The 24,164-nt window shown below is 41.8% G+C and overlaps 1 protein-coding gene across 2 annotated transcripts in view; it reads right to left on the bottom strand.

Moving 5' to 3' along the window:
• The window catches only part of LOC115139314 (spermatogenesis-associated protein 7 homolog), a 56,576-nt gene that overhangs the window by 10,512 nt on the left and 21,900 nt on the right, over positions 1-24,164 (bottom strand). The window contains exons 3-10 of one of the 2 annotated variants that reach the window (XR_003865094.2): positions 23,344-23,424; positions 23,196-23,243; positions 22,383-22,483; positions 16,234-16,460; positions 15,116-15,173; positions 14,853-14,914; positions 14,454-14,569; positions 11,112-11,166 (exon numbers count right to left, since the gene is read on the bottom strand). Coding sequence is in view for 1 of the 2 variants with exons in the window: in XM_029676542.1 (XP_029532402.1) it covers positions 11,112-11,166; positions 14,462-14,569; positions 14,853-14,914; positions 15,116-15,173; positions 16,234-16,460; positions 22,383-22,483; positions 23,196-23,243; positions 23,344-23,424 (740 nt within the window). In the remaining variant the exon portion in view is untranslated. The remainder of the gene's footprint in view (positions 1-11,111; positions 11,167-14,453; positions 14,570-14,852; positions 14,915-15,115; positions 15,174-16,233; positions 16,461-22,382; positions 22,484-23,195; positions 23,244-23,343; positions 23,425-24,164) is intronic. The other variant, XM_029676542.1, reaches the window with a different exon arrangement.

The following is a 24,164-nucleotide window of genomic DNA, read 5'->3' on the forward strand; positions in this document are numbered from 1 at the left end:
GAACTTGCACAATTGCTGGCTGACTAAATACTTTTTTGCCCCACTGTAATTTTCTGGAATTTTCCAAGCTGTTTAATTAAAGGCACAGTCAACTTAGTGTTTGTAACTTCTGATCCATTGGAATTGTGATACAGTCAATTGTAAGTGAAATAATCTGTCTGTAAACAATTGTTGGAAAAATGACTTTTTTCATGCACAAAGTAGATGTCCTAACCGACTTGCCAAAACTATAGTTTGTTAACGAAAAATAGGTGGAGTGGTTGAAAAACGAATTTAAGTGTATGTAAGCTTCCGACTTCAACTGTATGTGTTCCTTTTGTCCAGGTAGGAAAGGACAGTGTGGAATGCAATAGAGATTGCGTCATCTGTGGATCTGCGGTATGCGAATTGGAGTGGGTCCAGGGTTTCTGGGACGATGGTGTTGACGTGAGCCAAGACCAGCCTTTCAAAGCATTTCATGGCTACAGATTGGAGTGCTACGGGGCGGTAGTCACTTAGGCAGGTTACCTTGGTGTTCTTGGGCACTGGGACTATTCTGGTCTGCTTGAAACATGTAGGTATTACAGACTGGGTCAGGGAGAGGGTGAAAATGATAGACACTTGCCATCTGGTCAGTGCATGCTCTGAGTACGCATCCTGGTAATCCATCTGGCCCTGTGGCATTGTGAATGGTAACCTGTTTAAGGGCTTACTCACATCAACTATGGAGAATGTGATCACACAGTCATTCGGAACAGCTGGTACTCTCATGCATGATTCCGTGTTGCTTGCCTCGAAGTGAACTTCAAAGGCTTTTAGCTCGTATGGTTAGCTCGCGTCACTTGTCAGCTCGTGGCTGGGATTCCCTTTGTAATCCGTGATAGTTTACAAGCCCTGCCACATCTGACGAGCGTCAGAGTCGAGTAGAATGATTCACGTCTCTGTGTGTGGAGTAAAGGTGTTCTAGAGGTTTTTTTCTCTAGTTGCACATGTGACATGCTGGTAGAAATTAGTTCAAACGGATTTCAGTTTTCCTGTATTAAACCTCTTAAAGATCTCTAGAGATCGGCATCTCACCCTCGGGATGTTTGAGCTAATGTGCGCTAATGTGATTAGCATGACGTTGTAAGTAACAAGGACATTTCCCAGGACATAGACATATCTTTATGGGCAGAAAGCTTAACCTGTTGAGTGTAGGGGCAGTATTTTGATGTTTGGATGAAAAACGTACCCAGATGAAACTGCCTATTTCTCGGGCCCAGAATCTAGAATATGCATATAATTGTCAGATTAGGATAGAACACACTCTAAAGTTTCCAAAACTGTCAAAATATTGTCTGTGAGTATAACAGAACTGATATTGCAGGCGAAAACCTAAGGAAAATCCAACAAGGAAGTGCCTAAGAGAAACTAATCTCCCTGTTCCATTGCATGCCTCCCCTCCATTTAAAGGGATATCAACCAGATTCCGTTCCCTATGGCTTCCACATGGTGTGAACAGTCTTTAGACATAGTTTCAAGCTTTTATTCTGAAAAATGAGCGTGAAGGATCACATCGTGTCAGTGGATGGCTGGGTGCCAGCAGAGTTTTGCATGCGCAACAGCTTGGAGCAGACATTTTCTCTCTCTCTCCTATTGAAAAAGCTACGGTCCGGTTTAAATATTATTGATTATTTATTGTAAAAACAAACTGAGGATTGATTATAAAAAACGTTTGGCATGTTTATATGACCTTTACGGATACTATTTGGAAATTTAGTCTGCCCGTCATGACCTGCACGAGCCTGTGTATTTCTGAACAAAACGCGCCAACCAAATGGAGGTTTTTGGAGATAAAAATAATCTTTATCGAACAAAAGGAACATTTATTGTGTAACTGGGTGTCTCGTGAGTGCAAACATCCGAAGATCATCAAAGGTAAGTGATTCATTTTATTGCTTTTCTGACTTTCGTGACCAATCTACTTTGCTGCTAGCTGTTTGTAATGTTTTGTCTGCTGAGAGAGATGTCCTAACGTAAACGCTTGGATAGCGCTCTGCAATTCAGCGAATGTTGACGAAAATTATCCCGCTAATGGGATGGGTGCGCCAAGAAGTTAAATTCTTGTTAATCTATCTGCACTGTCCAATTTACAGTTGCTATTACAGTGAAAACATGCTATTGTTTGAGAAGAGTGCACAGTTATGTACTTTAAAATGTACACTCCCGTTCAAAAGTTTGGGTTCACTTGGAAATGTCCTTGTTTTTGAAAGAAAGACAATTTTTTTGTCCATTTAAATAACATCAAATCGATCATTGTAGTCATTGTTAATGTTAATGCAAGAGAAAGGCCATTATCTGACTTAGGACTCTAGGCGCAATTTAGAATTTGGCCACTAGATAGCTGAAACTTAACACAATGTGGAAAAAGTGAAGGGGTCTGACTACTTTCCGAAGGCACTGTATATAGACTCTGCATAAGTGTTATTCACCAAGGTCAAAAAGCCAGATGTCTGTTGAGAATGCGTCGATGAGTGGAAAATCCACCTTTACCCTCTGTTCTAATGGCGAACGTGCCATCACTGCATAATAAACTGGATGAGCTCTGTTCAAGACTATCCTATCAATGGGACATGAACAACTGTAATATCCAATTTTTTTACAGAGTCATTGTTTAACAAGGACATTGATAATACACAGTTAGCTGTATTTTCTGTGCATTGGCAAGACAGAACGGCAGCCTCCGATAAGATCCGCTGATGCGTGGTCTGTAATATTAAGGAAGTCTCAAGGTTTTGCTCTCCTGAGTTAGTGTACCTCAAGCTGTAGACCACGCTATTTACCAAGATTATTTTTATTTTCATTCTACGTAGCTGTCTATTTGCCACCACAAACCGATGCTGGCACTAAGACCGCACTCAATGAGCTGTATAAGGCCATAAGCAAACAAGAATATGCTCATCCAGAGGCGGCACTGCTAGTGGCCGGGGACTTTAACTTAAGGATCAATTTTCGCCTAAAATGACATACCCAAATCTTATAGGCCTGTAGCTCAGGAGCCGAAGCAAGATTATGCAATATCTTGATACCATTTTAAAGGAAACACGTTGAAGTTTGTGGAAATGTGAAATTATTGTAGGAGAATATAACACATTCGATCTGGTAAAATATAATACATTTCTGTTCAAAATGTTGCATCAAGTCTGCCCAAATATGCCTAATTGTTCAGTATATACACTACTGTTCAAAAGTTTGGGGTCACTTAGAAATGTCCTTGTTTTTGGAAGAAAAGTACATATTTTGTCCATTAAAATAACATCAAATAGATCAGAAATACAGTTTAGACACTGTTAATGTTGTAAATGACTATTGTAGCTGGAAATGACTGATTTTTTATGGAAAATCTACATAGGTGTAAAGAGGCCCATTATCAGCAACCATCACTCCTGTGTTCCAAGGGCACATTGTGTTAGCTAATCCAAGTTTATCATTTTAAAAGGCTAATTGATCATTAGAAAACCCTTTTGCAAATATGTTGGCCGAGCTGAAAACTGTTGTTCTGATTAAAGAAGCAATAAAACTGGCCTTCTTTAGACTAGTTGAGTATCTGGAGCATCAGCATTTGTGGGTTCGATTACAGGCTCCAAATGCCCAGAAACAAAGAACTTTCTTTTGAAACTCGTCAGTCTATTATTTTTCTGAGAAATTAAGGTTATTCCATGCGAAAAATTGCCAAGAAACTGAAGATCTCGTACAATGCTGTGTACTACTCCCTTCACAGAACAGTGCAAACTGACTCTAATCAGAATAGAAAGAGGAGTGGGAGGCCCCGGTGCACAACTAAGCAAGAGGACAAGTACATTAGAGTGTCTAGTTTGAGAAACAGATGCCTCAGAAGTCCTCAACTGGCAGCTTCATTAAATAGTACCTGCAAAACACCAGTCTCAACAGTGAAGGAACGACTCCAGGATGCTGGCCTAAAATGGATTTAAAAAATAATAAATCCTCAGCAATCTACACACAATATCCTATGATGACAAGGTGAAAACAGGTATTAGAAAGTTTAGCAAATGTATTTAAAAAAAAACAGAAATACCTTATTAACATAACTATTCAGACCCTTTGATATGAGACTCGAAATTGAGCTCAGGTGCATCCTGTTTCTATTGATCATCCTTGGAGGCCACCTGTGGTAAATTAAATTGATTGGACATGATTTAGAAAGGCACACACATGTCTATATAAGGTCCCACAGTTGACCGTGCATGGCAGAGCAAAAACTAAGCCACGAGGTCAAAGGAATTGTCCATAGATTGCCAAGACAGGACTGTGTCGATGTACAGATCTGGGGAAGGGTACCAAAACATTTCTGCAGCATTGAAGATCCCCAAGGACACAGTGGCCTCCATCATTCTTAAATGGAAGAACCACCAAGTGGTGGTTGGAACCACCAAGTCTCTTCCTAGAGCTCTGACAGAGGTCTAGAGTTCCTCTGTGGAGATGGGAGAACCTTCCAGAAGGACAAACATCTCTGCAGCACTCCAAAAATCAGGCCTTTATTGTAGAGTGCCAAAACGGAAGCCACTCCTCAGTAAAAGGCACATGACAGCCCACTTGGAGTATGCCAAAAGGCAACTAAAGACTGTTAGACTATAGACTATGAGAAACAGGATTCTCTGGTCTGCTGAACCCAAGATTGAACTCTTTGGTCTGAATGCCAAGCGTCACATCTGAAGGAAACTTGGCACCATTCCTACGGTGAAGCATGGTGGTGGCAGCATCATGCTGGGGGGATGTTTTTCAGCGGCAGGGACTGGGAGACTAGTCAGGATCGAGGCAAAGATAAACGGAGCAAAGTACAGAGTGATCCTGTATACAGCACACAGACAAGACAACACAGGAGTGGCTTCAGGACAAGTCTCTGAATTTCCTTAGGTGGCCCAGACAGAGCCCGGACATGAACATCTCTGGAGAGAACTGAAAATAGCTCTGCAGCAACACTCCCCATCCACCCTGACAGAGCTTGAGAGGATCTGCAGAGAAGAATGGGAGAAACTCCCCAAATACAGGTGTGCCAAGCTTGTAGCATCATACCCAAAATGACTCTATGCTCTAATTGCAGCCAAAGGTGCGTCAACAAAGTACTGAGTGAAGGGTCTGAATACTTATGTAAATGTAATATTTAATTTTTATTTAAAAAATGTTTTTTTTTGCAAAAATGTCTAAAAACCTGTTTCTGCTTTGTCATTATGGGGTATTGTGTGTAGAATGATGAGGGGCCGAAAAACGATTTAATCCATTTTAGAATAAGGCTGTAACGTAACAATATTAAATGACGTGGAATAGACATTGATTTGACGTCTGTCCCAAGTGGGAAGCCCCCATGGAAGTTGTAAAAAGGAGAAATATGCAAATAGGAAGCAATTCTAGGAAGGTAAAAAAATAAAATAATGGATAGAGTTCCTGTTGGCAACATCTTGACAATTTGAAAACTTTTTTTCTCTCCCTTTTTCCCTGTGATAAAATGGATTTCAAATGAGTGAATTTGAATACATTTAAACCTGTTCTACTGGTGGCATGGAAGCATTTCGGGTCAATTTAATTTCAGTTTTTCAGTTTTATTAAAGTTTGGAGACTTTTCCTCCCTTCCCTGACAGCTAAAACATCCCATTGAAAGAAAAGGTATTTAGGGATGTCAGGGGTGTGACCAATCATGATGGCCATGACTTTAAAGCTATGCTTCTAATTGAGGGCTGAGTAATTTATTTTGTGACTTATTCGTTTTTCAGTTGAATTAGTTTGGATGTCCTTTCTGAACCTGCTGTTTTCACTCTGATGTGGTCGCACAGGGGATGTACGATAAACTGGATGTTCTGTTATCATAGAAAAATGACAGACTGACTTTGGATACATTGGTTTTGTATGTGAAGTACAATCTCTATTAACATTTTTTAGGACAAGGAGTTTTTACACACACCTTTACTCCCTACCCCCAACCTCAACAAACACACTCACACAGAGCTAAGACCGTGCACTAAAATTAGATCAAGGCTGCTGATTGAATCGGTTGGCTGCTATTTCTGTCCTAGTCAATGATCCTGTACTCATACACACCCTCAGGTCAACGGCACCTCAGGGACACCGTGACCCAGAGGGACACACCCACACGGACACACGCACACACACAGACACACACTCTGACCCCCAAAAGACCCTGAACCACAGGTTCACTGGGCAGGATTTCTAAGGCTGGGCAGGATTTCACTGGGCAGGATTTCTAAGATGGGGACAAATGATCAGCATTATGTTTCCCCAGGACCAGTAAAGCCTCAAGTACTGAATTGTCTGGAAAACAGTTATTCATTTTCTGCAGGAAGACTATGGCTATTTGAAGACAACATGTTGATGAACAAAATATAACATTTTATGTTGTTGGTTTGGTTAGTAAACAGCTCAATACAAAATCCAGGGTAATAATGTAGGATAAAACTGTGGGAGGTTTGCTCACATAAATCATTAAAGAATGTAATAGTGCACCGTATAGAAAAACAAATACAACTCATAAAAACACAAATCCCATGAGACTGGCACAGGCAGCACAAATAAACACACCTCCCCATCTTAAAGTGAACACACCTCCCCATCTTAAAGTGAACACACCTCCCCATCTTAAAGTAAACACACCTCCCCATCTTAAAGTGAACACACCTCCCCATCTTTAAAGTGAACACACCTCCCCATCTTAAAGTAAACACACCTCCCCATCTTAAAGTAAACACACCTCCCCATCTTAAAGTGAACACACCTCCCCATCTTAAAGTGAACACACCTCCCCATCTTAAAGTGAACACACCTCCCCATCTTAAAGTGAACACACCTCCCCATCTTAAAGTGAACACACCTCCCCATCTTAAAGTAAACACACCTCCCCATCTTAAAGTGAACACACCTCCCCATCTTAAAGTGAACACACCTCCCCATCTTAAAGTGAACACACCTCCCCATCTTAAAGTGAACACACCTCCCCATCTTAAAGTGAACACACCTCCCCATCTTAAAGTGAACACACCTCCCCATCTTAAAGTGAACACACCTCCCCATCTTACAATAATCTCTCGTGGACAGATTCTCAGAGGCATGTAGAATTATGTGATTACGAGCAGAAATAGTTCCTGTTTTAGGGTTTTCAGCTTTGATTATTTGGACAAATCAGGATTGGGCAAAGATGGTGCTTAAACTGGTGCGGGATTTTCAAGTCCTTGTGAGGATGATAAACGGTGTCCACTAGATTCCACAGCCACAAAGTAAAAATGGCCTATATCATAAAAATTCAGGAAAACAATAATTGTACTTTCGGGTAACTAAGATTAGGGGTACAGTAAGGCTGTGTATATAGGGATAAATGATATAGCTCCCATCCACCAGACAGAAGTGCTGAATAAATGTTTTATGAACACAGCATTCCCGTGTTGCACATGTTCTTCTCCCAGCTTTCCACTGGAATTGATTTATGATCCATACAGGGTCATTCATTTATCTTTCTCTGGGACCGACTGTCTTCCCTTGTCTTCTCTGTATGATTACGGAGGAGAGATAAGACATGGTCGTCGGCGAGAGAGAGAGAGAAAGAGAGGGAGAAAGAGCAATGGGGAGAGAGAGAGGGAGAGGGGGAGAGAGAGAGAAAGAGAGGGAGAAAGAGCAATGGGGAGAGAGAGAGGGAGAGGGGGAGAGAGAGAGAGACTAACACAGGGCAAATGGGGTGAGTTCTTTACTACACTCTTAGAAAAAGTGTTCCAAAGTTCCAGGGTTCTACCTGGAACCAAAAGGGTTCTTCAAAGGGTTCTCCTATGGGGACAGCTAAATAACCTTTTTAGGTTCTAAATAGCACCTTTTCTTTCTGAGTGTACTGACAAGCAACAGGAGCCAACTAGGACCAAGTAGCTCACTCTCTGTCACAAAACATGGGGCCAAGCTGGGCCAAGTGTTACAGTGGACTGTTTATCACAAAGAACACCGAGAGGGATGACAGGCAAGGCAAAATAGAAGGAAGTGATGCAGTCCAGTAATATACTACTGACACGTGTAATACGACCAAACAGGGACACGTATCTCTTACACTCTGGCTCAAAGAATAAGGCCAACTAGCGCATTGTCAAACAAGTATCTCGCTTTCTGACTACAAATAGGTCTATCTAGACATCTAATTTCTAACTGGAAGAATGGGCAAACACAGAGCCTAGCGCGTTAGCTCAATCTTTATCACAAACAAGTTTAGAACAGGGTCAAGTGGCTTTCTTTCTCTCCTTCAGGGCTAAAAAGGCCTTGTAGCTCACTGTTTACCAACTTAGAACAGGTATCCCACGTAGAAGAGATTTCCAGTCAGTGGGCTTAACTAATAATAAAATAACGAATAAAGAATGAGTCAACAACAAAGTACAGGCCTAAACAGGGCAGTAGCTTGCTGTCATATGATCACACAGAAAATTGTGTGTGTGTGTGTGTTGATGCTGACTTGGCTCTGTCACGCAGAGAAAAGTAAACAGTATGAGCATCGGAGACGAGACAGGTGCCCTGGCAAGTGTGGCACAGCATGGGATGACAGTGACACAGTGAAGAAACTGTCCCTGTTAAAAAAAAAGATAGGATCTCTGCCTGCTCGCTAATTAACCCTGTCTACTCACGCACAACACGCAGGCACGCATACACACTTCCATCTGTTTCAAACTAGCCATTAAAAATCAATTCTCCAGTTTTAGTTTTGTTTGGTTTTATTTACTCCCTGCGTGTTTCACACTGAAGACAGGGATAATTATTGATTTGAAACAGTGGCAGATAGTGCAGATGTTTCACTGTTCCTGAGGGTCTCCTGTGTAGCCAAACCAACTGTTCTGGTCAGACGGCTCACAACACATTTAATCTAACTCACAAAGCATAAGCACACGCACGCACGCACGCGCACGCACGCACGCACACACACGCACACACACACACACACACACACACACACACACACACACACACACACACACACACACACACACACACACACACACACACACACACACACACACACACACACACACACACACACACACACACACACACGGGCTGGTAAAACAATAAGTAAAGTCTGCATATACTACCATGTTAGGCTCTGACTCCTAACCTCAGATAAGCATGCACAACGTTCATGTAAATTATTGGTAGAGACATTAAATTCCACATACAGTACCAGTCAAAAGTTTGAACATACCAACTCATTCAAGGGTTTTTCTTAATTTTTTACTATTTTCTACATTGTAGAATAATAGTGAAGACATCAAAACTATAAAATAACATATGAAATCATGCAGTAACCAAAAAAGTGTTAAACAAATCAAAACATATTTTAGATTTGAGATTATTCAAAGTAGCCTTGATGACAGCTTTGCACGCTCTTGGCATTCTCTCAATCAGCTTCACCTGGAATGCTTTTCTAACAGTCTTGAAGGAGTTCCCACATGTGCTGAGCACTTGTTGGCTGCTTTTCCTTCACTTTGCAGTCTAACTCATCCCAAACTATCTCAATTGGGTTGAGGTCGGGTGATTGTGGAGGCCAGGTAATCTGATGCAGCACTCCATCACCCTCCTTCTTGGTCAAATAGCCCTTACACAGCTTGGATGTGTGTTGGATCATTGTTCTGTTGAAAAACAATGATAGCCCCACTAAGCGCAAACCAGATGGAATGGCATGTTGCTGCAGAATGCTGTGGTAGCCATGCTGGTTAAGTGTGCCTTGAATTCTAAATAAATCACCGACCTTGTCATCAGCAAAGCACCCCCACACCTCTTCCTTCATACTTCACAGTAGGAACCACACATGCATAGGAACCACACAAGTCTCTTTTTCTTATTAGTATCCTTTAGTGGTGGTTTCTTTGCAGCAATTAGACCATGAAGGCCTGATTCACACAGTCTCCTCTGAACAGTTGATGTTGAGATGTGTCTGTTACTTCAACTCTGTGAAGCATTTATTTGGGCTGCATCTTCTGAGGCTGGTAACTCTAATGAACTTATCCTCTGTAGCAGAGGTAACTCTGCGTCTTCCTTTCCTGTGGCCAGTCCTCATGAGAGCCAGTTTCATCATAGCACTTGATGGTTTTTGCGACAGCACTTGAAGAAACTTTTAAAGTTCTTGAAATGTTCCAGATTGACTGACCTCCATGTCTTAAAGGATTGATGGACTGTCCTTTCTCTTTGCTTATTTGAGCTGTTCTTGCCATAATATGGACTTGGTATTTTACCAAATAGGGCTACCTTCTGTATACCTTATCAAAACACAACTGATTGGCTAAAACGCATAAAGAAGGAAAGAAATTCCACAAACGAACCTTTAACAAGGAACACCTGTTATTTGAAATGCATTCCAAGTGGCTACCTAACGAAGCTGGTTGAGAGAATGCCAAGAGTGTGCAAAGCTGTCATCAAGGCAAAGGGTGGCTACTTTGATGAATCTGAAGTAATAATTGCATTTTGATTCATAGAAAACATTTTTGATTACTACATGATTCCATATGTATTATTTCATATTTTTGTTGTCTTCACTATTATTCTACAATTTGGCAAATCGTAAAAACAAATAAAAACCCTTGAATGAGTAGGTGTGTCCGAACCTTTGACTGGTACTGTATGTATCTCAAGTTAGCCTAGTCTGAAACAGATTTTGATACTGCACTGGCATACAAAATGAGAGTAAGCAAATGAGAGTAAGCACTAAATTACACAGCAAAGATGTGAGGAGTTTGTAAGACAGGTGTTTGATAGAGTTGTGTGTGTGTGCGTGCGTGCGTGCGTGCGTGTGTGTGTGCGTGCGTGCGTGTGTGTGTGTGTGTGTGTGTGTGTGTGTGTGTGTGTGTGTGCGTGCGTGCGTGTGTGTGTGTGTGTGTGCGTGTGTGTGTGCGTGCAGTGCTTAGGCAGGAGCTCACCGGAGCTGAGTACCGGCACCTAAAATGTTCTACTGCTTGAGCTCCTGTTCCTCTTATAGAATATAAGCTCATAAGTATTGTTGAGCTCCTGCACCTAAATATAAACAGTACCAGCACCCAAAATGAGTACCGGGAACCTATTTCAGTCCCAGTCAAGCTCTCTGTGTGTGTGTGTGTCTTTGCACTAACCTGACTCAGGTCGTGTCTCCATGTCATCTGCCAGCTGAAGACGGACTCCAGAACACTGTGGGAAAAGAGAGAGCATCACTTTTGACACTTATAGTTACCTATTTGACAGTCATACTCAGTGGCCTACTTCTCAATCTCAAATTCAATTCAAATGTAACACTTCAATAAGTAAAAAGTCTGAGCAGTAGCATAGCGTATATTCACGGGGCCCCCCGCAAGGTGACAGTGGGGACTGTGAGGCACTGGTGGGACGCCTTGAATGAAGAGTGAACTGTGCTGCCTGCATGCCAGCAGAGGACCTGCTAAATCCCCCCTGTTGACAAACCCCTTCCTCTGCTCCAACAGAGTTCCTCTGTGGAGATGGGAGAAACTTCCCGAAGGACAACCATCTCTGCAGCACTCTACCAATCAGGCCTTTATGGTAGAGTGGCCAGACAGAAGACACTCCTCATTAAAAGGCAAATGACAGCCCGCTTGAAGTTTGCCAAAAGGCACATAAAGACTCTCAGACCATGAGAAACAAGATTCTCTGGTCTGATAAAACCAAGATCGAACTCTTTTAGCCTGAATGCCAAGCGTCATGTCTGGCGGAAGCCTGTCACCATCCCTACGGTGAAGCATGGTGGTGGCAGCATCATGCTGTGGTGATGTTTTTCAGCAGCAAGGACTGGGAGACTAATTAGGATCGAGGCAAAGATGAATGGAGCAAAGTATAGAGAGATCCTTGATGAAAACCTGCTCCAGAGTGCTCAGGACCTCAGACTGGAGTGAAGGTTCACTTTCCAACAGGACAACAACCCTAAACACACAGCCAAGACAATGCAGGGGTGCCTTCGGGACAAGTCTCTGAACGTCCTTGAGTGGCCCAGCCAGAGCCCGGACTTGAACCCGATTAAATATCTCTGGAGAGACCTGAAAATAGCTGTGCAGCAACCTGACAGAGCTTGAGAGGATCTGCAGAGACAAATGGGAGAAACTCCCCAAATACAGGTGTGCCAAGCTGCTTGTAGATTCTTCTTGGGTATGATGCTATGTTGTAATCACTGCCAAAGGTGCTTCAACAAAGTACTGACTAAAGGGTCTGAATACTTATGTAAATGTTATATTTCCATTTTTTTATTTTATTACATTTGCAAAAAATTCTAAAAACCTCTTTTTGCTTTGTCATTAGAAGGTATTGATGTGTAGATTAATGAGAAATATGTGGAATAAGTCAAGGGGTCTGAACTTTTCGAAGGCACTGTATATACAGTATCAGTCAAAAGTTTGGACACACCTACAACTTCAAGAGTTTGTCTTCATTTTTACTATTTTCTACATTGTAGAATAATAGTGAAGACATCAAAACTATGAAATAACACATACAGAATCATGTAGTAACCAAAAAAGTGTGAAAAAAATCAAAATATATTTTCTATTTCAGATTCTTCAAAGTAGCCACCCTTTGCCTTGATGACAACTTTCACACTCTTGACATTCTCTCAACCAGCTTCATGAGGGTGTCACTTCGAATGCATTTCAATTAACAGGGCTTCCTTGTTAAAAGTTCATTTGTGGATTTTCTTTCCTTCTTAATGCATTTGAGCCAATCAGTTGTGATGTGACAAGGCAGGGGTGGTATACAGAAGATAATCCTGTTTTGGTAAAAGACCAAGTCCATATTAGGGCAAGAACAGCTCAAATAAGCAAAGAGAAACAACAGTCCGTCATTAATTTAAGACGTGAAGGTCAGTCAATCAGGAAAACCCGTCACGGTAAAGGAAGACCCAGAGTTACCTCTGCTGCAGAGGATAAGTTCATTAGTTACCAGCCTCAAAAATTGCAGCCCAGATAAATGCTACAGACACATCTCAACACATCTCAACATCAGCTGTTCAGAGGAGACTGCATGAATCAGGCCTTCATGTTCGAATTGCTGCAAAAAAACTCTACTAAAGGATATTTGGTAACTCCTTCAAGTAACTCATTCCAGGTGAAGCTGGTTGAGAGAATGCCAAGAGTGTGCAAAGCTATCATTATTGCAAAGGGGGGCTACTTTGAAGAATCTGAAATATATTTGATTTGTTGAACACTTTTTGGTTACTACATGATTCCTTATGTGTATGTCATAGTTTTGATGTCTTCACTATTATTCTACAATGTAGAAAATTGTACAAATTAAGAAAAGCCCTTGAATGAGTAGGCGTGTCTAAACTTTTGACTAGTACTGTATGCTTCAATTTCCTCAGCGTACACATCACTGACAAACTGAAATGGTCCACCCACACAGACAGTGTGGTGAAGAAGGCGCAACAGCGCCTATTCAAACTCAGGAGGCTGAAGAAATTTGGCTTGGCACCTAAAACCCTCACACACTTTTACTGATGCACAATTGAGAGCATCCTGTCGGACTGTATCACCGCCTGGTACGGCAACTGCACCGCCCACAACTGCAGGGCTCTCCAAAGGGTGGTGCAGTCTGCCCAACGCATCACTGGGGGCAAACTAACTGCCCTCCAGGACACCTACAGCACCCAATGTCACAGGAAGGCCAAAAATATCTTAAAGTACAACAACTACCCAAGCCACTACTTCTTCGCCCCGCTATCATCCAGAAGACGAGGTCAGTATAGGTGCATCAAAGCTGGGACCTATAGACTGAAAAACAGCTTCTATCTCAAGTTCACCAGACTGTTAAATAGTCAACAGTAACACCTTAGAGGCTGCTGCCCTATATACATAGACTTGAAGTCACTGGCCACTTTAACAATGGAACATTAATAATGTTTACATATTTTGTATTCGTCATCTCATATGTATATACTGTATTCTATTCTATTCTACTGTATTTTAGTCTATGCCGCTCCGACATTGCTCGTCCAAATATGTTTACATTCTTAATTCCATTCCTTTACTTTAGATTTGTGTGTATTGTGTGTATTGTTGTGAAATTGTTTGATATTGTTTGAAATTGTTAGATATTATTGCACAAGCAGAAGCATTTCACTACACCCACAATAACATCTGCTAAACACGTGTATGTGACCAATCTAATTTGATTTGATATATATTTTTAAATTATTATTCTTTTAATGCTTGTTGATTTTTCTTTTCAAGGGGTTTGAGATTCTTTCTGTAATGAAAAGAGCTATAGAAGCTGAACAAATTATTATTATTATTATGAGGTTGAGGAAGACATTTGAGTTTCAAAACCTATGTCCTGTCATAAAAAATAAAAAAATACGGCATATAACCTGTACATACTGTTTGCCATCTGGGAGGCCCGCTCTCCGAGGGGACTCCAAAGCTTGTCGGCCCTCCCGCCTTACATTCATGGAAATGGAATGGAAAACATGAATGTACCGTTTCACCTGTCAGAGTAGAACCCGTAGCGTAAAATATCATTGGTCACATCTTCCAAGAACTGTAGATATTTCCCCTCCTCTTCCTCCTCATCCCCCTCTTTCTCCTCTCCGACCCTAGGGAATATGAATAGAATTCCACACAATCAATACAGGGGATTGGAAATCTGTACATTTTCAGTATTCATGTATATTGATATCAGCTTAATGTAACGGGATACAACTCAGTGTCTTCTACTGTCTATCAGGTGTCTTAACTTCAATACTCCATATACAGATGGACCTCTTTCTGCTATGGGCATTAGCAGCTCTTCCATGCATGTCTGGGCTACATACACTATTACATTACATAACTGTGTAAATGATTCATTAATGACATAGTAATTACTTATTATCTAACCTGCCAGCTTGATCGGCTCCTGTGTTTGTCGCACTGTATTTGATAGACCACTGTGCAGGATACTAGAAAGGGTAGAAGGGGTAAACACATTAATGATGATGGTGCTATGCTGGTATGCCACAATGCTATGTCTGGATCATTGACCTTATATCAACATGGGGTCAATCAAGCTCTTGTAGATATAAGGTGGTGTGTGTGGTTATGTAACGTAACATATTACGCAACGGTAACATAAAACACAGGTGCTTCCTTGTTGACCTGACCTTGTGACCATGGCAACTACCCCCAGAGGTGTTCTGTGATGAAGAGGGATGCTTCTTCCTGTCAAGAGGGAGAGGAGGAAATAGACAGATGGAAAACAGATGGAGATAATGAAGATGACGGGGGGGCTAATCATCATTGTCAGGAGAGTCAGGACAGATTCCTGCACAGGAATAGTGATGAGCCATTGAGAAAACCAACAGGTTCCGTATGTTTATGTGTTTATGATTGAAAGTGAGTGTGTGTTTCCTTAATCCCTCACATTTAAAAAAAAAAATCCTCTGGGTCTGTGTGAAGGAGTGGCCTTCACTAAAGACATTTCAACGCGTATTTATTCCAAGTATTTTTTAGAGCAAGATATGTTTGTGTATGTCCTTATTTCATTGTCATTTATCAAACATTCCATTTACTAAATATTTTCCATCGTTTTCAACCTATTGCGATCAGGTGTTCATTGTTAAGTTTCTTGTTTTCGGTTGGTCCAGCAAATGGAAGTGGTTAATTGACAAAGGTGTTTCCGTGCAGTAATTGGGTCACCTGCCATCTTAAAGAAGTTTTGCCAGATTGTTTGTCAGTGGAATGTCTTTTAACTATGGTGAGCCATGTCTGTGTTAGGTGCCAGTTTCATGTGGTTTTTTAACTTGCTCTGCTACTGCAGTTCTAAATAAAGTACTTTGAACTGTTTTTATTCTCAGTCCTTTTTATTCATTTTAAGTGTTTAGCAGCTAGCTCTCTCTGTCTGCTTAGCATGAAGCTTATCGCCCACTGCATGTAGATGATGGGCCTAATAACGACAACACGCTGCAAGCATTCTGGACTGGCATTTGCATTATGATTATAATTGTGCATGCATTTGTCTTTATCTCTCTTTCTCCCTCTTTTTTTCTCTCACTCTTTCTTTTCACTCTGTAATTAATGCATTCTACTGCCTCTAACTATTAGGATTACGGAACCATGTGTTTTTATTAGATATATTTTAACACTGCTGCTAGCGTTCAATACCTCTATAATTCAATGGACTCAGAGGTGTAAGGCAGATACTTGTTCTCTTTTATAATCATGGCTTACGTACATTTATATTTTACAGCAGCAATGGTCTCCTAAAAGCAGTTAGCATCACCTCTCAGTCTGTTCCTTCTTCTGGCCTGGCGGTGGGGTGTAGTAGCGATACTGAGATAGGAAGGAGTCATGCTGGTTCCTGTGGGTCCTGGGGGTGAAAGGTTGCTGGCCGACCCTGTGGAACACCCCTGGGTGTCTGTCCAGGACGTCCCCGCTGTAGGTCCTTTGAGCTGGGCTCTGGTAGGGCCCCTGGGCCTGTTGATGGTCCCTAGAGGTGAGGTGGCCAGGCTGGGGTGAATACAGGGAGAAGAGGAGCGTCACTTTGTCTTGGAATAACTCATACCTGAAATGTCACTACGAGTTGTTTCATGTTATTTCATTACTGTATGTCATACCACTCTTTTTATATGGGGAAGGTCAAGGTGAAGTAGTTCCAGTCAGACAGGTTCTCATGGGTTTATCTGGTCTGAGACATTTGTCAATTATGATGGTTTCATTCTATAGTAGGCTATAAATGAAATTATGTATACTGTACAGTAACACTTTAAAGGACACACCAAGGGTGGCCCGAGGGTGAGCTTTGAAGTGAACTAAAGTCGTTCTGTATAGTCCTCACTATGGGGGTGGCAGCTTCCTCATCTATGTGGCCTGATACACAGGCAGAAAGATACTCACTCATTCTCTCTCTCTCTCTCTCTCTCTCTCTCTCTCTCTCTCTCTCTCTCTCTCTCTCTCTCACACACACACACACACACACACACACACACACACACACACACACACACACACACACACACACATGGAAATCGATGCACGATAACCACAACCGTGCTCAATCAACGTGTTCAGCGTGGTCACCTATCATACCGTCAAACACTCGCTTGCATGGTTGAACGGTCACTGTCATCTGGTCAGCTCGCACGGAACACTGTATGGTCATTACATAGCACACTCAATTTGTCATGCCGAGTGTAAAGATGGCTACTAAGGTTGGATTCTAGTATGATGGTGACGACATTTTCTGAGCCTTTCTGACCCTAGAATGTCTGAATGGACTAGTATATGGCTGGCTACAAGTCATTGTTGTAAATGAGAATGTGTTCTCAACCGATATATAAAAATGAATTTCATTCAGGGAGGAAAATGATGGCAAGTATTCTCTCAGATCTGCAAGGGCGTAAGGACATCAAGGAAAGCAAGTTATCAGAACAGAATCAAGCCGACTCTCACAGTTGAGTCACTAAATCCCTTCAATCTAGTGGATGAGCTAACAGTCCCACAGGAAGACATAGAGAGAGAGAGGGAGAGATGGATTGAGGGTGAGTAAGTGTGAGAGAGAAAGACCAGACCACTGCACAATCACAGCATTATCAAACTATAAAGTGATCATATTTGATTCAACACAGCTAACAGTGGAACTTCTTGATATGGTCTCTAAAAGACTAATAACAAAGAAAGCGGATTGTTAGTCAGAACGAATAACAAGGATGATACCAGGAGAGAGGAGGAGAGAACTGCATCTCTTTTACGTCTTCAATTTGAATTTTAACCTGCAACATTGAGCACTTCCCCTTCCATTCTGCATCGTCTGCATGGGACTTCAAGACGCTACCGTACTATAGGGAGATGATTGTGCAGGACACGTAATGATGCTGTTGCATGTTTTAATGTTGACCTCAGCGTACTGATGTGTGCTCAGGGACTTGGAAAGGGTTTGTGTGTGTGTGTGCGTGCGTGTGGGGACTTCGGGTTAAGAATAGTCAGCATATATACAGTGGGGAGAACAAGTATTTGATACACTGCCGATTTTGCAGGTTTTCCTACTTACAAAGCATGTAGAGGTCTGTAATTTGTATCATAGGTACACTTCAACTGTGAGAGACGGAATCTAAAACAAAAATCCAGAATATCACATTGTATGATTTTTAAGTCATTAATTTGCATTTTATTTTATGATAAGTATTTGATACATCAGAAAAGCAGAACTTAATATTTAACACAGAAACCTTTGTTTGCAATTACAGAGATCATACATTTCCTGTAGTTCTTGACCAGGTTTGCACACACTGCAGCAGGGATTTTGGCCCACTCCTCCATACAGACCTTCTCCAGATCATTCAGGTTTCGGGGCTGTCGCTGGGCAATACGGACTTTCAGCTCCCTCCAAAGATGTTCTATTGGGTTCGGGTCTGGAGACTGGCTAGGCCACTCCAGGACCTTGAGATGCTTCTTACGGAGCCACGCCTTAGTTGCCCTGGCTGTGTGTTTCGGGTCGTTGTCATGCTGGAAGACCCATCCACGACCCATCTTCAATGCTCTTACTGAGGGAAGGAGGTTCTTGGCCAAGATCTTGCGATACATGGCCCTTACCCATCCTCCCCTCAATACAGTGCAGTCGTCCTTTCCCCTTTGCAGAAAAGCATCCCCAAAGAATGATGTTTCCACCTCCATGCTTCACGGTTGGGATGGTGTTCTTGGGGTTGTACTCATCCTTCTTCTTCCTCCAAACACGGCGAGTGGAGTTTAGACCAAAAAGCTCTATTTTTGTCTCATCAGACCACATGATCTTCTCCCATTCCTCCTCTGGATCATCCAGATGGTCATTGGCAAACTTCAGACGGGCCTGGACATGCGCTTGCTTGAGCAGGGGGACCTTGCGTGCGCTGCAGGATTTTAATCCATGACGGCGTAGTGTGTTACTAATTGTTTTCTTTGAGACTGTGGTCCCAGCTCTCTTCAGGTCATTGACCAGGTCCTGCCGTGTAGTTCTGGGCTGATCCCTCACCTTCCTCATGATCATTGATGCCCCACGAGGTGAGATCTTGCATGGAGCCCCAGACCGAGGGTGATTCACCGTCATCTTGAACTTCTTCCATTTTCTAATAATTGCGCCAACAGTTGTTGCCTTCTCACCAAGCTGCTTGCCTATTGTCCTGTAGCCCATCCCAGCCTTGTGCAGGTCTACAATTTTATACCTTATGTCCTTACACAGCTCTCTGTTCTTGGCTGTTTGATTGAGTGTGTGGACAGGTGTCTTTTATACAGGTAATGAGTTCAAACAGGTGCAGTTAATACAGGTAATGAGTAGAGAACAGGAGGGCTTCTTAAAGAAAAACTAACAGGTCTGTGAGAGACGGAATTCTTACTGGTTGGTAGGTGATCAAATATTTATGTCATGCAATAAAATGCAAATGAATTACTTAAAAATCATACAATGTGATATTCTGGATTTTTGTTCTAGATTCCGTCTCTCACAATTGAAGTGTACCTATGATTAAAATTACAGACCTCTACATGCTTTGTAAGTAGGAAAACCTGCAAAATCGGCAGTGTCTCAAATACTTGTTCTCCCCACTGTATTATACGGAGATGAGATGCATTCACAGGCCACACAGAGAATGCAATTACAGGTGCATCATTATGACAGTATGTCAGCAGCCTATCTCTCTATGCTTCTCACCTAATCTCATTAAATGTACTTGTGTTTCCTCCAGCACCTGATTACTTTTACTTTGGCAGTGGATTTTGTTCAGTCATCTGCAACGATGGAAATATTTTTCAGATTTTGCAAACTGTTTTGTTGCAAATCGGTAACAAACCGATTGGAATAATGAAAGGGAATCGCAACATGTGTGTAGAAATGTATCTCGCTTATGAAGTTCTTGTAACTGAAACGTCAATGAGATGTGAATGCACATTTTTGTTTCATAAAGTTCCACATCTGTAATAAAGTATAAGACTCACTTATTTGAACCATAAGTAGTCTACATTTAAAGCTAGTGACACTCACAGACTCCATAAGAAAATGCAACAATATATGGTGTGTCACGACTTCCGCAGAAGTCGGCTCCTCTCCTTGTTTGGGCGTCGTTCGACAGTCCACGTCATCGGCTTTCTAGCCATCGCCACTCCATATTTCATGTATCCATTTGTTTTGTCTTGTTCCCTGCACACCTGGTTTTCATTCCCCAATCAATCCATATGTATTTATTCCTCTGTTCCCCATCATGTCTTTGTGTAAGATTGTTTGTGTTACGTGTATTTTGGAATTGTGGATATTGTTACACGCATTACTTTTTGCCTATGTTCCGTGTTTGGACACATTTTATGTTACTTTGTGCTGTCATTTTGGACGGGAATAAATAGTGTGCCTGTTCAATACACTCTGCTCTCCTGCACCTGACTTCACCTCCAATACACACTCCTAACATGGGGGGTCTTGTGTACTGTACAGTGTATTTGAAACATTCCATATGCTCAATTTCAATCCCAACCAACTGATTGAAGGACACAAGAAGCAGATTGGTGGATGACTGACATGAGATGAATGACGTAAAATGGCAATGTGCTTAATCCCCGAAGAGAACCCAAAGGTAAAGGGCTATATATATATATATATATATATATATATATATTCTTGAAAATGTTTAGACCCAGCCAAATAGGCAACACCTACAATTTATATTAAAATGCATCCCGTGATTGGATTGTTGGCAGTGGATTCAGTGAGATTAGATGTTTCTGACTTGGTGTATACAGTTGAAGTCGGAAGTTTACATACACTTAGGTTGGAGTCATTAAAACTTGTTTTTCAACCACTCCACAAATTTAATGTTAACAAACTATAATGTTGGCAAGTCAGTTAGGACATCTATTTTGTGCATGACACAAGCAATTTTGCCAACAATTGTTTACAGACAGATTATTTCACTTATAACTCACTATCACAATTTCAGTGGGTCAGAAGTTTACATACACTAAGTTGACTGTGCCTTTTTAAACAGCTTGGAAAATTCCAGAAAATTATGTTATGGCTTTAGAAGCTGCTGGTAGGCTAACTGACATAATTTGAGTCAATTTGAGGTGTACATGTGGATGTACTTCAAGGCCTACCTTCAAATGCAGTTCCTCTTTACTTGACATCATGGGAAAATCCAAAGAAAGCCAAGACCTCAGAAAAAAAATTGTAGACCTCCACAAGTCTTGTTCATCCTTGGGAGCAGTTTCCAAACGCCTGAAGGTACCACGCTCATCTTTACAAACAATAGTATGCAAGTATAAACACCATGGGACCACGCAGCCGTCATACCGCTCAGGAAGGAGACGCGTTCTGTCTCCTAGAGAATGTACTTTGGTGCGAAAAGTGCAAATCAATCCCATAACAACAGCAAAGGACCCTGTGAAGATGCTGGAGGAAACAGGTACAAAAGTATCTATAAACACAGTAAAACAAGTCCTATATGAACATAACCTGAAAGACCGCTCAGCAAGCCACTGCTCCAAAACAGTCATAAAAAAGCCAGACTGCACAGCCAACTGCACATGGGGACAAAGATTGTACTTTTTGGAGAAATGTCCTCTCGTCTGATGAAACAGAAATAGAACTGTTTGGCCATAATGACCATCATTATGTTTGGAGGAAAGAGGGGGATGCTTGCAAGCCGAAGAACACCATCCCAACTGTGAAGCACAGGGGTGGCAGCATCATGTTGTGGGGGTGCTTTGCTGCAGGAGGGACTGGTGCACTTCACAAAATAGAAGGCATCATGAGGGAGGAAAATTATGTGGATATTTTGAAGCAACATCTCAAGACATCAGTCAGGAAGTTAAAGCTTGGTCGCAAATGGGTCTTCCAAATGGACAATGACCCCAAGCATACTTCAAAAGTTGTGGCAAAAAAACGTGTTTGACCCAAGTTAAACAATTTAAAGGCAATGCTACCAAATACTAATTGAGTGTATGTAAACTTCTAACCCACTGGGAATGTGATGAAAGAAATAAAAGCTGAAATAAATCATTCTCCCTACTACTATTCAGACATTTCACATTCTTAAAATAAAGTGGTGATCCTAACTGACCTAAAACAGGGAATTCTTACGAGGATTAAATGTCAGGAATTGTGAAAAACTGAGTTTAAATGTATTTGGCTAAGGTGTATGTCACCTTCGACTTCAACTGTACATGGAAAAGGAGTATTGGGACTGGATGGGGATCGGTCCATGGGGACCACTATTGTATTTATCTCGATGATGATGCATTTAGATAAAAAAACAAATGTAATACCAGGTGTAGACATGATGCCTGCGGTCAACTTGGTCCATCGTGAACGATTTGAGAAGTAGTTTTGAAAAGCAGCTGTTAGCCAGGTCTGAGGATATCTGGGCCATGCATGTCCGGTGTTAGATAAGGGACTAGACAGACAAGTCTCACCCTGAGAGCTGTGTGTACACTGGGATTGGCTGGGTTTGCATGGTGGTCATTCTGGTCTCCTGTCCTTTGTCTGAATCTCTCTCTCCTCTGCCAGTCACAGTCTGTGGCATAGACAACAACAATATTATTACATTTGACAGTTATCATACCAAATAGAAGTCATCTATTCACAATCATACTGAAGTGATGACCCAATCAACATATCATGAGCCAAGGCGTCCCAAGTATACTTGGGATAAGTGCACACATCAGTTCAGGGAATGTCTCTCCCAAAAGACTGATTGCATAAAACTTAGGAATTACAAACGTGAAACAAATGTGTAAGATAAAGTACATACCATCATTCTCTAGAGATTTCCTCATAAGTGTGTGTTGAAAGTGGACATCCCTACTCGATCCTCTCTTAAATCAACTACCAACAAGCTAATACTGCTTGAGAGTGTCTACAATGTAGCATCTGTGGGAATATACGTATGAGCAATTTTAGCCCACATTGTCTCAGAGAGGTCCTGACTCCGCCAGTGGTAGAGACCGCTGCATTAGTGACAGGGTTGTGAACACCACACCAGAACTAAACTAATCGGACAGAATGTCTCCTCCGCTGGTTCTAAATTACTTCTGGCGAGGAAGCAGAGAAAGGAGATATACACTTTAGAGAATTCTAAAGTTGATCTGCTCTTGAACCCGGTGTGACGTTGCCATCTGTTTGACTCCTCTGCAGTCCTACCTACTTAGATTCAGTATGTATATTTACTGTATATATGTATATTTAAGATGGCACATCAGCCGTGAGGTTATTTCAAAAGCACTTACATTTGATACTGGTGAGGAGAGATCTGGGCAGGGAGGAGTCCACACAAGCTGCAAAACATAATAGAACAAGACAGTGTGTTTGTGCTGACCAGCTGTTCTGTTTTGCACTGTGCGTGCCGTAGTGAGGGTGAAACTGTGAGTACTGTACCTTTAGCAGCGAGCAGCGCTCTGTAATGGGCATCCATTTTTTCTCGAATAAGGAGTAGGGTTGAGTATTTACAAGTGGTCCCTGTATATTGAAAAAGAAACATAATGGTAAGGTAATGACAGAGGGATGGGGCTCTCTGTGTTGCATCTTGGTTCAAATAAGTAGCCAATTCAACTATATGTGACACTGCTTCAGTCTAATTTGGGTGAAGCTGGATGGTGTATAGGTTTAATTGGGAGACCAGGGTTTGATTATCCACTAAGGCACAATGTTCTCAGCTATTCCCTGAAATGGCTGTGTCACATTTCCATTAAACCAAGGTAATGCAGGGTGAAAAATAAACATTGTATAACGGAAGATCTCTCTCTCTCTCTCTCTCTCTCGCTCTCTCTCTCTCTCTCTCCCTCCCTCCCTCCCTCCCTCCCTCCCTCCCTGGCTACAACGCAAGCAAAGTTTTTTTTAAAAGGGACTGAATACATGAACAGGACAGATTTCAATTACTGGGCCGTGTGTGGAAAACACAAAATGACCCACTTACAGGAGAAAGGAGCTGTTATTTACAGAGAGAGAAAGACAAACAGAGGATCCTGACATGCCGCTGGGTCACGCAGGGGATACGGATCTGAGATGGGGAGAGGAATATGTGATGGAGGTAGAGAGTGGCAGTAGTTTGGGGGGGCTATAACTACAGCCATGTGTGATGAGTTTCCTTGCATATAGATACCTGTTGTGATGAATAGACACGTACCTCAACATACATGCCAAAAACTAGGTGTTAACTAGGCTTTATTTTAGGAAGTGTAACAACTCCGTATGTGGAG

This window comes from Oncorhynchus nerka, linkage group LG13, assembly GCF_034236695.1.
Source record: "Oncorhynchus nerka isolate Pitt River linkage group LG13, Oner_Uvic_2.0, whole genome shotgun sequence".
In the NCBI taxonomy this organism is placed as follows: domain Eukaryota; kingdom Metazoa; phylum Chordata; class Actinopteri; order Salmoniformes; family Salmonidae; genus Oncorhynchus; species Oncorhynchus nerka.